The sequence below is a fragment of the Chiloscyllium plagiosum genome, chromosome 19 (genome assembly GCF_004010195.1).
Source record: "Chiloscyllium plagiosum isolate BGI_BamShark_2017 chromosome 19, ASM401019v2, whole genome shotgun sequence".
NCBI lineage: Eukaryota > Metazoa > Chordata > Chondrichthyes > Orectolobiformes > Hemiscylliidae > Chiloscyllium > Chiloscyllium plagiosum.
This window is the reverse complement of record NC_057728.1, coordinates 2351730-2367961: the sequence shown is the minus strand read 5'-3', so window position 1 is coordinate 2367961 and position 16232 is coordinate 2351730. Positions and strand designations below refer to the sequence as shown.

Genomic DNA, 16232 nt, shown 5'->3' with positions numbered 1-16232 from the left:
GGGTGGTAGGGGGGCGTGGACCTGACCAGGTAGTCACGGAGGGAACGGTCTTTGTGGGGGGCGGAGAGGGGTGGGGGGGGAAATATATCCCTGGTGGTGGGGTCTGTTTGGAGGTGGTGGAAATGTCGGCGGATGATTTGGTTTATGGGAAGGTTGGTAGGGTGGAAGGTGAGCACCAGGGGTGTTCTGTCCTTGTTGCGGTTGGAGGGGTTGGGTCTGAGGGCGGAGGTGCGGGATGTGGACGAGATGCGTTGGAGGGCATCTTTAACCACGTGGGACGGGAAATTGCGGTCTCTAAAGAAGGAGGCCATTTGGTGTGTTCTGTGGTGGAACTGGTCCTCCTGGGAGCAGATACGGCGGAGGCGGAGGAATTGGGAATACGGGGTGGCATTTTTGCAAGAGGTAGGGTAGGAAGAGATGTAATCCAGGTAGCTGTGGGAGTCGGTGGGTTTGTAGAAAATGTCGGTGTCAAGTCGAGAATGAGCCAGCTGACCATAGCACCATGGTACAGAAGGCCATTCAAGAGGGGGGATCAAAAACCCAAGTGGTGGTTATAGAGGATTCTTGTAATTAAGGGGTTAGATAGTATCCTTTGCAAGCTGGATTGGGAGTCCCGCATAGTGTGTTTTCTGCCCGGTGCCAGGGTGAAGGATATCTCTGACCGGCTTGCAAGGATATTGGAGCGGGGGGGGAGGATCCAGTCCACGTTGGGACGAACAACATAGGTAAGGATGGAGGACCCATTTGGGGATTATCAAGCACTCGGGACAAAATTAAATAACAGGCCCTTGAGGGTTGTAATCTCTGGATTACTGCCCGAGCCAAGTGCATATTAGCCTAGGGATAAGAAAATTAGGGAAGTAAGCATGTGGCTAAGGGAATGGTGTGGGAAAGACTGCTTCCATTCCATGGGGCATTGGCATCAGTTTTGGAACCAGGGGACCTGGACCAATGGTTCAGGTGGAGACCGTCCCAATCTGGAACCAGTGTTCTAGCGAAAAGGATAAATAGGGTGGTCACTAAGGCTTTAAACTTGGTGAGTCAATGGGTATTACGGAGAGGTAAAAACAATGACTGCAGATGCTGGAAACCAGATATCTGGGTTAGTGGTGCTGGAAGAGCACAGCAGTTCAGGCAGAATCTGAGGAGCAGTAAAATCAACGTTTCGGGCAAAAGCCCTTCATCAGGAATAAAGGCAGAGAGCCTGAAGCCTGGAGAGATAAGCTAAAGGAGGGTGGGGTTGGGGAGAAGGTAGCATAGAGTACAATATCCGAGGCGGAAGATGAGGCGTTCTTCCTCCAGGCGTCTGGTAGTGAGGGAGCGGCGGTGAAGGAGGCCCAGGATGTCCATGTCCTCGGCAGAGTGGGAGGGGGAGATGAAATGTTGGGCTACAGGGCGGAGTGGTTGATTGGTGCGGGTGCCCCGGAGATGTTCCCTAAAGCGCTGTACTAGGAGGCGTCCAGTCTCCCCAATATAGAGGTGACTGCATTGGGAGCAACGGATACAATAAATGATATTAGTGGATGTGCAGGTAAAACTTTGATGGATGTGGAAGGCTCCTTTGGGGCCTTGGATGGAGGTGAATGAGGAGGTGTGGGCGCAGGTTTTGCAGTTCCTGCAGTGGCAGGGGAAGGTGCCAGGATGGGAGGGTGGGTTGTAGGGGGGGCGTGGACCTGACCAGGTAGTCACGGAGAGAACGGTCTTTGCGGAAGGCGGAAAGGGGTGGGGAGGGAAATATGTCCCTGGTGGTGGGGTCTTTTTGGAGGTGACGGAAATGTCGGCGGATATTACAGAGACATGGTTATAGAATGGTCATGATTGGGAGTTAAATATCCAGGCGTACCAGACTATTCAGAAGGACAGACAGGAATGTAAGGGAGGTGCTGTAGCTCAAATATTCAAGGACGACATCAGGGCGGTTCTGAGAGATGATATAGGTTCTATGGAGAGTAAGGTTGAATCCATTTGGGTGGAAATTAGAAATTCTTAAGAAGAAAAAGTCACTGATAAGCATAGTCTATAGGCCACCAAATAATACCATCACATTGGGGCAGGCAATAAACAAAGAAATAACCAATGCCTGTAAAAATGGTACCGCAATTATCATGGGGGATTTTAATCCACATGTAGGTTGGTCGAGTCAGCTCAGTCAGGATAGCCTTGAGAGGGAGTTCGTTGAGTGTATCCATGATAGTTTTCTTGAACAATATGTAATGGAATCGATGAGGGAGCAAGCTATCTTCGATCTGGTCCTGTGTGAGGAGCCAGGAATAATTAATGACCTCATAGTTAGGGATCCTTTTGGAAGGAGTGATCACAGTATGGTTGAATTTAGAATAAAGACGGAGAGTGTGAAGATAAAATCCAATACCAGTCTCCTGTGCTTGAACAAGAGGGACTGGAATAGAATGGGGGAGGACCTGGCTAAAGTAGACTGAACAAAGATTAAATGATGGGACAGTTGATAAGCAATGGAGGACTTTCAAAGAAATGTTTCAAAGTGTTCAGCAAAAGTATACTCCAGTGAAAAGAAAGGACTGTAAGAAGAGGGGTAATCTGCCATGGGTGTCCAAGGTAATAAGGGACGCTATCAAATTGAATGAGAAGGCACACAAATTAGCCAAACATAACATGAAACTAGAAGTGTGCGCAAGCTTTAAAAGTCAATAGAAAACCACAAAAAGAGCTATAAAGGAAAGTAAGAAAGAACATGAGAAAAAACTAGTAAAGAATATAAAGACAGATAGCAAAAAAATTCTATAAATATGTAAAGCGAAAATGAGTGGCTAAAGTAAACATTGGTCCTTTAGATGATGAAAAGGGGCATTTAGTTATGGGATGTGATGAAATGGCTGTGGCACTGAACAGGTATTTTGTATCGGTTTTCACAGTGAAGGACACGAATAACATGCCAGTAACTGACAAAGAGACAAAGGTAGGTGAGGACCTGGACACAATTATTATTATGGGAGAACTAGTGTTGGGCAAGCTAATGGAGCTAAGGATAGATAAGTCTCCTGGCCCTGATGGAATGCATCCCAGGGTACTAAAAGAGATGGTGGGTAAAATAGCAGGTGCGCTGGCGCTGAACTCTGGCCAGAAGTCTGCGCTGGCCAGAAGTCTGGAAAACAGCAAATATGACACCAATGTTTAAAAAGGGAGGTAGACAAAAGTTGGAGAATTATAAACCAGTTAGCTTAACCTCTGTAGTGGGGAAGATGCTCTGGTCTATTATTTAGGAAGAAATAGCAGGGTATTTTGAAAGAAATTGACTCCTTGGATAGACGCAGCATGGAGTCATAAAGGACAGGTCATGTTTGACAAATCTTTCAGAATTCTATGAAGACATTTCAAGCAAGGTGGACAATGGGGCTGCACAAGAGGCTACTGCATAAGATAAGGATACATGGTGTTAAGGGTAGAGTATTAGCGTGCATAGAATGGATAGATAGTGTGGTTGACTAACCGGAAGAAAGAGAGCAGATAAATGAGTGCTAATCTGGCTGGCAATCAGTGACTAGTGGTGTGCCTCAGGGATCGGTGTTGGGACTGCTACTATTTACAAATTATGTAGATGATTTGGATTTGGGGACCATGTGTATTGTGTCACAGTTTACAGATGACACTAAAATGTGCAGCAGAGCAATGTGTATAGAGGACTGTGAAACTTTGCAGAGGAACATAGATACGTTGAGTGAGTGGGTAAAGGTCTGGCAGATGGAATACAATGTTAATAAATGTGAAGTCATACATTTTGGTAGGAGTAACAATAAAAAAAGATTATTACTTGAATGGTAAGAAGTTGCAGCATGTTACTATGCAGAGGGACCTGTGCCCTTGTGTATCAGAAGGTTGATCTGCAGGTACAACAAGTAATTAGGAAGGCAAATGGAATTTTGTCCTTCATTGCTGAAAGGGGTTGAGTTTAAAAGCAGAAAGATTGTGTTGCAGCTGTACACGGTGTTGGTTAGGACACACCTGGAGTAGTGTGTGCAGTTTTGGTCTCCTTACTTGAGAAAGGATGTACTGGAGGGATGCAGAGGAGGTTCACTAGGTTGATTCTGGAGTGAAGGGTGTTGGTTTATGAGAAGAGACTGTGTAGTTTGGGATTATATTCATTATCATTCAGAAGAATGAGAGGGGATCTCATAGAAGCATGTAAATTTGATAAAATAGAACTAGATAGGATGTTTCCACTGGCAAGTGAAACTAGGACACGAGGGCATAGCATCAAGATTAGAGGGAGCAGATTTAGAACTGAATTGAAAAGGAACTTCTTCACCTAGAGGGTTGTTAATCTTTGAAATTCCTTGGCCAGGGAAGTAGTTGATGCTACTTCAGTAAATACTTCTAAAGCTAAGGTAGATTTTTTTTGAAAAATAAAGGAATTAATGGATACGGTGAGAGCACAAGTAAGTGGAGCTGAGTCCATGAAAAGATCAGCCATGATCTTATTGAATAGCAGAGCAGGCTCGAAGGGCCGGACGGCCTACTCCTACTCCTCGTTCTTATGTTCTTATTCACAGTGGTAAGTTCGATTTATACCTGGTACTCAACGAGCAGGGCATCAACTGACCCATTGTATCTGTGGGTGTGGGCTATCCTTCTCTCTGAATATTGGTTGGCATATTGAAGGTGTGGTCATGCAATGTTCAGTTACTATCTGTCAGGTTTTGTTATCTGTGTGCTTTTGAGTGACTTAGCCAGGACAAAGTTTCCCCTAGAAAGGAGTGTCTTTGAGTCAGGTTTCTGCCCACTCTTCTAACACCAGCATTATTTCTCCATAGCAGCCTTTATGTGATTGGTTTCAAAATGTATTGTGGCTTGGTGGATGAGGCACTGCCAGGTGATATGGTCTGTTTCAAGTTCATCCTATGTTTTAATGTTGGAAAAGTTTTTTTTATTAATAATGGATATCACATGATTTGATCCCAATGAAGCTTTTTTATGACAAACTGATAACCAGTCAGATCTCTTGTGGTGCTCAAATAAAGCTTAAAAGCTGTTTGGAAGGACTGTAAAATCAGATCTCTACAAGCAGATTAACCTGCTCAAGATAAGTTACCATGGTGAGAAGTAATCTGTGTGGATACCTCCCGTAGTGAGGCCATGACTTTACTATAGGGGAACACCAGCTGAGGAGGTCTTATTTGAAAGATCAGACATATCTGGGATCAACAGTTTTATCTGTTGCCACCCTGCTAAGAACTAATAATCTTCCTGCTCTTTCTCCAGTATCAGCTGATGAATAAATATCGGATAGAAGTGGTGGTAGAAATGCCACTACATTCTTTACATTGTCAGTGATTGGTTGCACATCCTATAGCCTCATTTTTGTGACCAGATTAGGTTTTTCAAGTAGGCATCTGCCCACCCCTGAACTACTAACGGTTTGCACTGTGTCCCATTTCCTTACATCGACTGTCCCTGCTACCTTTCATGCCAACCCATTGACCTTTACCCTGTGGGACATTTTGCTTTGTGGGCTGTGTATACTTACCAGACTGAGAGAGCAGCTGGAGCAACCACAGACCCACCCCACCCCCACCAGTATTCAGTTGTCAGCACTCCAAATATTTATCAAAGACCAAAGCCAGATAATTAGGACACTCCGCTATTTTAACCATTAACATGAGGTGCAAACGGCCATTCAAGACGTTTACAGTTTCACTTTGCAATAAGACTTCATAATTCAATTCTGAATCCTGTTTCTTCTTCTATCTTTATGCTTCACAATGTTTGCTCATAAAAACACACTTAACAATTTTGAATCACCATGTTGTCCATATAGATTAAACCTGGGATAAAAGCCAACAATAATTTACCATTAATGAAGGTTACCAGCATTAAGAGTAAGGATTTAGCATTTTTTTTTGTTCATTTTAGTAGATGTGGGTGTGCCAGCATATAACACATATTCCTATTTAGCCTTCAGAAGGTGGTGGTGAGTGGCTTCCTTAAACTTCTGCAGTCCATGTGCTATAGGTAGATCCACACTGCTATTAGGGAGGAAGTTCCAAGATTTTCACCCAACGATAGTGAAAGAATGGTGATATATTTCTAAGTCAGGATGGTGAGTGGCTTGGAGGGAGCTTGCATGTGGTGATGAACCCCATATATCTGCTGCCCTTGTCCATCAAGATGATAGTGCTCAAAGAGCCTTGATGAATTTCTACAGTGCATCTTGCACATCACATCTTACGCATTGCTTCTACTGGATATCAGTGGAGTGGGTATCTGGATGTGGTACCAATTGAATGGGCTGCTTTGTCCTGAATGGCTTCAAGTTTCTTGAGTGTTGTTGGACCTGCACTAACTCAGGCAAGTGGAGAGTATTACATCACATTCCTGACTTGTGTCTTGTAGATGTTGGACAGTCTTCAGGGAGCCAAAAAGTAAGTTACTAAATGCAGAATTCCTAGCCTCTGGTCTGCTCTCTTAGCCTCTGAACTGCTGTCTTATTTGTATGGATGATCCAGTTCAGTTTCTTGTTCAGGTCCAATGGCAACCTCCAGGATGTCAATATTGGAAGAATTCCATGACAGTAATACTACTGAATGTCAAGGGGCAATATATAGATTCTATCTTGTTGGAGGTGGTCATTGCCTGGCACTTGTGTAGTGCAAATGTTTCTTGCCACTTGTCAGCCAAAAGCTAGATACTGTCCAGACCTTGCTGCATTTGGACATAAACTGCTTCAATATCTGAGAAGTTACATACAGGGCTGAACGTTGTGGATCATAAATGAACATCGCTATTTCTGACCATATGATGGAGGGATGATTATTGATGAAGCAGTGAAGGCATTTGGACATGATGCCAAGGAACTGTTCCAGAGATGTCATGGAACTGAGATGACTGACCTATGACTCCAACCAGCAGAGAGTTTGGTTTTTTTCTTGATTCTCATTAACTCCAGTTGTCCTAGGGCTCCTTGATGCCACAGTAGAATGTCATATCAGACCTCAATCACTTTACCATCTAACTGGAGCTGAATTAGCATCTGCATTACAGGGGTATAAACCAGACATTGTATTAAAATCAGTATGCAAACTTTAAAGATTGGTGAGATGACCATCAGGACTTCCCTGCAAATCACCAATGCCTCCTGTTTATCATCTACTGCATAGTCATGTGAATACTTTGGAAAAGAAAGAGGGAAAAAGTGACAGGAAAAAAACTTCAGCCTAAGAAGGGAAGCTATGTTCTGATAAATTCCTCTCCATCTCCTTCAGAAGCTTGACATGATACTACCCCAGTTCAAAGTGTATGCTAAAAGCAGATCATGCAGCATCCGAGGAGCAGGAGAGTCGATGTTTTGGACATTAGCCCTTCGTCAGGCATGACAGGGGAGAGGATCAAAGTAGCTGGGAAGGCAGTAGGTAGATACAGGTCTGGGGTGGTGGTGGTGGTGACTGAGACAGGTCGGTAGGGAGAGTAGAGCGGATGGGTGGGAAGGTAGATGGACAGGTCAAGAGGGTGGTGCCAAATTGGAAGGTTGGACCTGGGATGAGGTAGAGGGAGGGGAGATTTGGAAACTAGTGAAATCGATGTTGATGGGTCCCAAGGTGGACAATGAGGCGTTCTTCCTCCAGTCGTTGGGTGGCTTGGATTTGGTGGTGCAGGAGGCCCAGGACCTGCATGTCCTTGGTGGAGTGGGAGAGGGAGTTGAAGTAGTCGGCCACGGGATGGTGGTGGTGTTTGGTGCGTGTGTCCCAGAGATGTTCTCTGAAACATTCTGCGAGTTGGCATCCTGTCTCCCTAATGTAGAGGAAACCTCCGCTATATCTGCTCCCAGGAGGAGCAATTCCACTCCAGGACATCCCAGATAGCTGCCTATTTCCAGAATGACAATTTCCCCTCCCACATGGCCAACAATGCCCTCCAGTGCATCTCCTTCACTTCCCGCTCCTCTGCCCTTGATCCTCACCGTAACAAAGATAGAACCCCCCGGTTCTCACCTTCCACCCCACTAATATCCGAATATAGCGCATTATCCTTCACCATTTCTACAACCTACAATCAGACCCCACCACCACCCTGCCAGTATTCCGCAGAGACCATTCCCTCCATGACTCCCTCGTGAGGTTCATGCCCCGCACCAACCCAACCCTCCAAACCCACCACCTTCCCTTGCCACTGCAATAGGTGTAATACCTACTCCCACACATCTCCCCCTCAACCTCCGTCCAAGGCCCCAAAGGATCTTTTCACAGAGATTTCCCTGCACTTCCACCCACCTCATCTACTGTGTCTGTTGCTCATGATGTGGTCTCCTCAGTATCTTGGAGATAGAACGCCAACTTGCGGAGTGTTTCAGGGAACATGTCTGGGACACATGCACCCAACAACCCCACCACCCTGTGACCAACCACTTCAACTCCCCCTCCCACTCCACCAAGGACATGCTGATCCTGGGCCACCTCCACTGCCAAATCCAAGCCACCCGACAACTGGAGGAAGAACACCTCATCTTCTGCCTTGTGACCTTTCAAGCACATGGCATCAACGTCAACTTCAACATCAGTTTCCGTATCTCCCCTCCCCCCACCTGATCCCAACCTGCATCCACCTATCACCTTCCCAGCTACCTTCTCCCCAGCCCCACCCCCACCCTCCTATTTATCTCTCAACCTCCTTTCTCCAGCCCCCCCACATTCCTGATGAAGGGTTTATGCCGGAAATGTTGACCTTCCTGTTCCTCGGATGCTGCCTGACTTGCTATGCTTTTCCAGCTCCACACTTTCCGATTCTGACTGTCCTCACTTTCTCCATGATACTACCCCAGTCAAGGTTGAAATCAAGCATCTGAAATGCAGTTGGTGGCTAAACCACTTATTTAATATTATTGGAATTTGTACGGTGCCGATTATGAAACACTATAGTTTAAAAAACAAGATAGGCTGAGTAAAAACAACAGCCTAGAATTTGGTTGCAATTGGTCATCCAGCCTTTTTCCTCTGGAGTTACTCCTTAAACACACGTACATATCACCAAACACCATTTGCTACCAGGTAGTACCTCAAGTATTGCTGAAAAGAAATCCTGTTGATGCTTTCCATCTTTCAATTGTGATCCATGTAGGTACCAACAATATAAGTAGAAATATGAAAGAGGTTCTGCTGAGGGAATATGAGCAGCTAGGATCTACATTAAAAGCAGAACCAAAAAGGTGGTAATCTCTGGATTACTACATGAGCCACAAACAAATTGGCACAGGGTCAACAAGATTAATGAGGTAAAGGCGTGTGTCAAAGATTGGAAGATCGGTGTGGGAGAAACATTGACATCATTACTGGGGAAAGAGAGAGCTGTCCCAATGGGACAGGTTCCACCTGAAACATGTGGGTTCAGAAACCTTTGGGGGGGGGGTGGCGCAGGTGCGAGGAGGAAGCACAGAAGAAATTCATCCAAGGAAGAAAAACAAATGAAGGGGTGGATGAGGCAAGTGTGGCTGATGAGGGAAGTCAGGGATAACATAAAAGCAAAAGTAAAAGCATACAATTTGATGGAATGGAGAGCCAGAGGATTGAGAAGCCTTTAAAATCAACAGAGGACAATTAAAAATGCAAGGGGTGGTGGTGGTGGTTTGGGGAATGGTTGGGGGCGGTGGGGGGGATATGAGTGAAGATGAAATGTGAGACTAAGCTAGCTCATAATATAAAAGATGAGTGGCATAGTTTTTTGGATATCTAAAAGGTAAAAGAGAGATGTTGCGCTGCTGGAAAATGTGGTTGGAGAAATTATAATGAGCATAAAAGAAATAATGGAGGATCTGAATATGTACTTTACATTACACAGGAGGCTGCTAAGTAAGAGAAGAACCCATGGTATTAAGAGCAAGATACTAGTGTGATACAGGAATGGCTGACAGTCAGAAGGCAGAGAGAAGGGATTTTCTTCAAGATGGCAGTCACTGCCGAGTGGAGTCCCACAGGGGTCAGAGTCGTGACCATAACAATTTACATCAGCATCTGGACGAAGAAACTGAGGGCATTGTTGCTAAGTTTACAGATGACACAAAGATATGTGGAGGTGGGGAAGCAGCAGGAGGACTTGGACAGGCTAGGAGAATGGGCAAATAAGTGGCAGATGGAATACAATGTGGGAAGCTTTAAGGTTATGCACTTTGGTAGGAAGAACAGGCATAGGTTATCTTATAAACAGGGAAGGACTTTGGAAATCAAAAGCACAAAGGGACTTGGGAGTCCTGGCTCAGAACTCTCTTAAGATTAACATGCAAGTTCAATTGGTGGTCAGGAAGTCAAATGCAAGGTTAGCATTCATTCCAAGAGGGCTAGAATATAAGAGCAGAGACGTACTGTTGAGGCTGTATAAGGCACCATTCAGACCTTATTTGGAATATTTTGAGCAGTTTTGGGCCCCATATTAAAGGAAGGATGTGGTAGCATTGGAGGGGGTCCAGAGGAAGTTTACAAGACTGATCCTGGGGATGAAGGGCTTGTTGTATGAGGAGCAGTTGAGGGCTGTGGTTTTGAAGGATGGATTCGGATCTGATTAAAAGTTACAGAGTGAAGGCCTGGATATAGTGGACAAGGAGAAGATGTTTTCACTAGTAGGAGAGACTAAGACCAGCGGATTAATCTGTAGAACTCATTGCCATAGAGGGCTATGGAGATCAAGTCATTGAGTATAATTAAGACAGAGATAGAGAGTTTCTTGATTGGTAAGAGAATCGGGGTTACAGGCAGAAGAAGGGGGTTGAGAAACATACCAGCCATGATTGAATGATGGAGCAGACTCAAAAGGCCAAATGCCCTAATTCTGCTACCATTTCTTATGGTCTTATCTTGCACTCGCCCGGACAGATTTCGTGGAATACCAAAACTCAATGGGAACAACACTTTATATTGTATCATGTATAATGCTCAAATTCTGTCAGGGATCATTTTATTTAAATTATCATCTTTTTGAAAACGAAATGTGATAACTAATTCCTTGATAAGGAGAGTGGCTACTTGATCAAGTCTTTTTGCAATAGCTGAAAATAGGTTTATGACAAAAAGTAAGCATTTCAATCAGAGTGCCATCCTGCCACCTGCAGATTTTCAATAAGTAAAATTTATTTTTATCACCAAATAAATGCATTTATCAGTTAAATTGGTGAGAAATGTTATTAATTTATTAATAAATAGCATAATAATTGACTTTGAAAAAGTAGCATGCAAAATGATTACCATAACCTTTGGAGTCTCCTTGAAGGTTGCAAACTAGTGGAATTTGTATAGATGATTAATTTATCCTGGGGTTGTAGGGAGAGGGCCATCTGGCTACAGTGCCACATATTAAACTACTGGAAAATCAATTGGCATGGAATGTAGTTTGTACTTTGAATTCATTTCCCATGGTTGAAGCAGAAACTGCATTGGGATCTGGCATAGGTTTTCCTGAACTATTGTCAGTATTCGGGAGTCTGGCTGAGTATATTCAAACTACAATAATCCCCCCACGGGGGATGTGCTCCAGGACCTACCGTGGAAGCCAGAAACCACAGATAGGAGTAAACCCATTCAATTAAATGGGAAACGTACCTTCCCAGCAGCCTCTGGTCCATGGTTCTGGAACGTTCCCTGTAATATGTTCCAGCTGCAGTAAAACACAGGTAACTGAAACCGCGGAAATCAATTCCATGGATACCGGAGTCGCCCTGTATTCATTTTAGTGCTTCTGAAGTGCAGTGTAGTTATTAATTAATTACGGAATGTAATTATTGATCATGAACAATAATTAACTGAGCTTTAAGGATATCAATGTCAATAATGACTTAATAATTAAGAATACTAGAAAGGATAGATCCACTAATGAATAATTGATTGTTGATAGTTAAGAGAATTTTAAGGTATGAATGGTTTTCCACTTTTCCTCAGGAGCATCTCCACTTTGTAACAGAAGTGGCTCAAGATGAACTTTTTATTCTGGATCCAGAGATAGTTGTCATACAGAAAACTGGGACAGCCCCTGGAATGCCAGACCTGGTGGTGGATCCACCCCAAGGGTAAGCTTTCTGCTCGGCCCCATGAACCAACCTTCGACCAATAATTCGTTTCTTCCTCCCAATTTTGTTCAGCCCATCTATTTTTATGGACAGTGGTGTTATGGGAGCCACTCTGCATCTCTCTAATCTGGCCATTTCTTTCAGCTTTTGGCTGTACATTTTCAAGGCTCTTTGATCATGGAAGCAATCACAACTAAACCCTACCTTGACACCCTGGCAGACATTTTCCAACATTCATGACTAATTTTCATCTTCCTAACCTCCAAGCTTATTAAGGTCAGACAGTAAATAGGATTCACCTGTCTACTGGGCAGTATTAACTGAGCTTCAACAGACCAGGAGTGGAAACTTAGATCTTCCTACGGTGTTTAGTTCAACTGATGAATAACCATCTGTGCGATCTAGGAAGCTCTGGGGAATGAGGGAGACTTTTCTCATTTTTTCACAATATGTAAGCATCACAGCCTAGGTCAGCAGTTATTCCTCATCTTTCATTTTAACAATCCTCAGTTTCCCTTGAGAAGGTGGTGGTGAGCTAACTTCTTGAACCATTATAGTCTATGTCTCATAGGGAGACCCACAATGCCCTGAGGAAGGGAGTTCTAAGATTTTGACCCAGGAACACTGAAAGAATGCCGATATATTTCCAGATCAGGATAGTGAGTGGCTTGGAGGGAACTTGCAGATAGGTATTCCTATGCATCTGTTGCCCTTGTCCATCTGTTAGAAGTGGCCGTGGGTTTAGAAGGTGCTGTCTAAGGAGTCTTGGTGAATTTCTGCAGTTACGTATGCATTGCTTTCACTGCTATGTCATTGATGAAATGGATGAAGGTTGAAGGCAGTGAATGTGGTGCCAGCCAAGCAGATGCTTTGCCCTGAACTATATTAAGCTTCTTGAGTTATTGGAGCTGCTTTCAGGCAAGTGGGGAGTATTCCATTAGATTCCTGATGCCTTGTAGATCATTCATATACTTTAAGGAGACAGGAAGTGAGGTACATTTTACTGAATTTGTAGCCCCTGACCTTTTTTTAGCCACTGTATTTATATGATTAGTCCAATTCAGTTTCTGGTCATTGGTATCCCGCAGGATGTCGATAATAGGGAATTTAGTGATGAGAGTGGCTTTGGAAGTAGTGAAGGCTGAAGGGGCATGAACTAACTGACCATTGTGCCAAGGTACAGAAAGCCAATCAAATGTGGGAATCAACAAGGAATGTGGTAGTGTTAAGGGACAGTATAGAATGTAGAACATAGTACAAGCCCTTCGGCTCTCGATGTTGCACTGACCTGTGGGACTAATCTGAAGCCCATCTAACCTACACTATTCCATTTTCACCCATATGTTTACCCAATGACCATTTAAATGCCCTTAAAGCTGGTGAGTCTACTACTGTTACAGGTAGGGAGTTCCACCCCTCTACTACTCTCTGAGTAAAGAAGTTACCTCTATCATGTATCTATCACTCATCAATTTAAAGCTGTGTCCCCTTGTGCTAGCCATCACCATCCAAGGAAAAAGGCTCTCACTGACCACCCTATCTCACCCTCTGCTTATCCTATATGTCCCAATTAAGTCACCTCTTAACCTTCTCTCTAACAAAAACAGCCTCAAGCCCCATAGCCATTCCTCATAAGACCTTCCCTCCATAGCAGGCAACATCCTAGTAAATCTCCTCTGAACCTTTCTGAAGCTTCCACATCCTTCCGATAATGTGGTGACTAGCCTATTCAGCCTCTCCCTATTGCTCAATATCTCAACCTTGACAACAACCTTGTAAATCTCTTCTGAACCCTTTCAAGTTTCTTCCTTGTGTCGGCAAATGGGACTAGATTAACTTAGGGTATCTGGTCAGCATGGACGTGTTGGACCAAAGGGTCTGTTTCCATGCTGTACATCTCTATGACTCTCCTTGTAGATCAAACCCTCCTCTAACCCTCAAACATCTTCTATCACTCTATGATATGATAATGATTACATGAGACATGACTGTAGGATAACTCAGATTGGGACCTGAATGTTAAAGGGTACTGGACATTCAGGAATGAAAAGCCAAGAAAAGATGGAGGGGTAACTCCGTTTATTAATACTGGTATTAGCACAATATAGAGAGATGGCCTAAGTTCATGAAATCAGGATTTAGAAGCAGTTTGTGGAGAGATGAGTAATGACAAAGGCAAGAAGTCACTTGTAGGAGTGTTTTTCACACACCCTCCTCCACTCTCTCCAGTAACCATGTGGTAGTATTGAGTGTAAAGATAAAAATGAGAGCCTGTTTAAAAGATACAGTTATAATCATGAAGGATTTTAAAGTACATATAGACTAGAAAAATCAGATGTAGCTTGGATGAGATGTTCATAGAATGTTTTTGGGATAATTTCTTAGAACAGCATTTTCTGGAGACATCTAGAAAGTAGGCTATGCTAATTGAATTGTACAACAAAATGGAATTAATTAATAATTTCGTAGTGAACAAAACTCCCAGATCTCAGCAGTAATAATATGATTGAATTTTACACTCAGTTTGAGGGAGGAAAGAGTGGGTCTCAGATTAGTATTTTAAACTTAACTGAAGGCAATTTTGATGCATGCAAGCAGAGCTAGCTGAAGTGATCTGACAAATCAGGTTAGGAGATAGGCCAATGAAGATGGAGTGGCAGACTTGTAAGTGGATATTTCAGAAAACACACAATAGATAAATTCAAAATGGAAAGAAAAACTCTAAGGGGATTAGAACAGTTGGTCTTGCATCACCCATAGTTAATTAGAACACTTGAAGATAGTATCAAACTTCAAGATAAAGCTATAATTGTGCAGTAAGAGTTAGGAGGTCAAGATTGAGCATAAGATTAAAAAAAGCAAAGAACAAATAAAAAGGAGGGAAAGATTAGCGAATGAGTGAAAGCTAGCCAGAAATCTGAAAAAAAAATAGTAATCATATCAATATTTACAAGAAAAGTCGGAAACTGAATACATAAGTAGGGAGGCTATGCATCAGTTATACAAGGCTCAGATGAGACCACATTTGGATACTATGTACATTACTAGTCACCTTATTTATAAATGCGTTGGAAGCAGGTTAGAGAAGGTTTACCAAACTAATACGTAGAAAAGGCAAGTTATCTGGAGGAAAAGTTATAGAACCTAGAACAATACAGCACAGAACAGGCCCTTCGGCCCACGATGTTGTGCCGAACATTTGTCCTAGCTTAAGCACCCATCCATGTATCTATCCAATTGCCACTTAAAGTTCGCCAATGATTCTGACTCTGCCACTCCCACAGGCAGCGCATTCCATGCCCCCACCACTCTCTGGGTAAAGAACCTACCCCTGACATCTCCCCTATACCTTCCACCCTTCACCTTAAATTTATGTCCCCTTGTAACACTCTGTTGTACCCATGTTGCAGAGTTGGCACTTGGGAGGGGTGAGCACGCCAGAAGACAATCGCACCAGCCTTCATCAGCAGGTTTGATAACAAGGACAGACTTAAGACTGGAGAGAACAGAGCACAACAAAGTTCAAAGGATGGGTGAGTGAAGCCGGGAGATGAAGGTGGCTGATATTGTGTTGGCAGCTCACAATGAAAAGATTAAGTAGCAGAGGAAGGGGTCCAGGGGGATGGGTGTATTGAAGATGGGTGTCAGGGTTTATAGATGGAAATGTGTTGCTGGAAAAGCGCAGCAGGTCAGGCAGCATCTAGGGAACAGGAGAATCGACGTTTCGGGCATTAGCCCTTCTTCAGGAATCAGGGTTTATGGCTTGGGAGATGACTTCTGTCCAAAATGGTGCTGCATTTTGGAAAAGCAAAACTTAGCAGGACTTATACACTTAATGGGAAGGTCCTGGGGAGTGTTGCTGAACAAAGAGACCTTGGAGAGCGGGTTCATAGCTCCGAGAAAGTAGATTCACAGGTAGATAGGATAGTGAAGAAGGCTGGATGTGGGTTTGCTCACTGAGCTGAAAACATTCATGAAAATGAACCTTCCAGCTCAGCGAGCAAACCGACATCCAGAACCTCAACCTGAGCTACAAATCTTCTCAAAACTCACTAGTGAAGAAGGCATTTGGTATGTTTTTCCTTTATTGGTCAGAGTATTGAGTATAGGAGTTGGGAGTTCATGTTGTGTCTCTACAAAACATTGGTAAGGCCACTGTTGGAATATTGCGTGTAATTCTGGTCTCCTTCCTATCAGAAGGATGTTGTGAAACTTG

At 43.7% G+C, this 16232-nt stretch overlaps 1 protein-coding gene across 3 annotated transcripts in view; it reads left to right on the top strand.

Annotated features, from left to right (window-relative positions):
• Window positions 1–16232, top strand: part of dgki (diacylglycerol kinase, iota) — a 253041-nt gene that overhangs the window by 204163 nt on the left and 32646 nt on the right. For all 3 annotated transcript variants that reach the window (XM_043708943.1, XM_043708942.1, XM_043708940.1), the window contains exon 27: window positions 11889–12016. In XM_043708943.1, the coding sequence (XP_043564878.1) occupies window positions 11889–12016 (128 nt within the window). The remainder of the gene's footprint in view (window positions 1–11888; window positions 12017–16232) is intronic.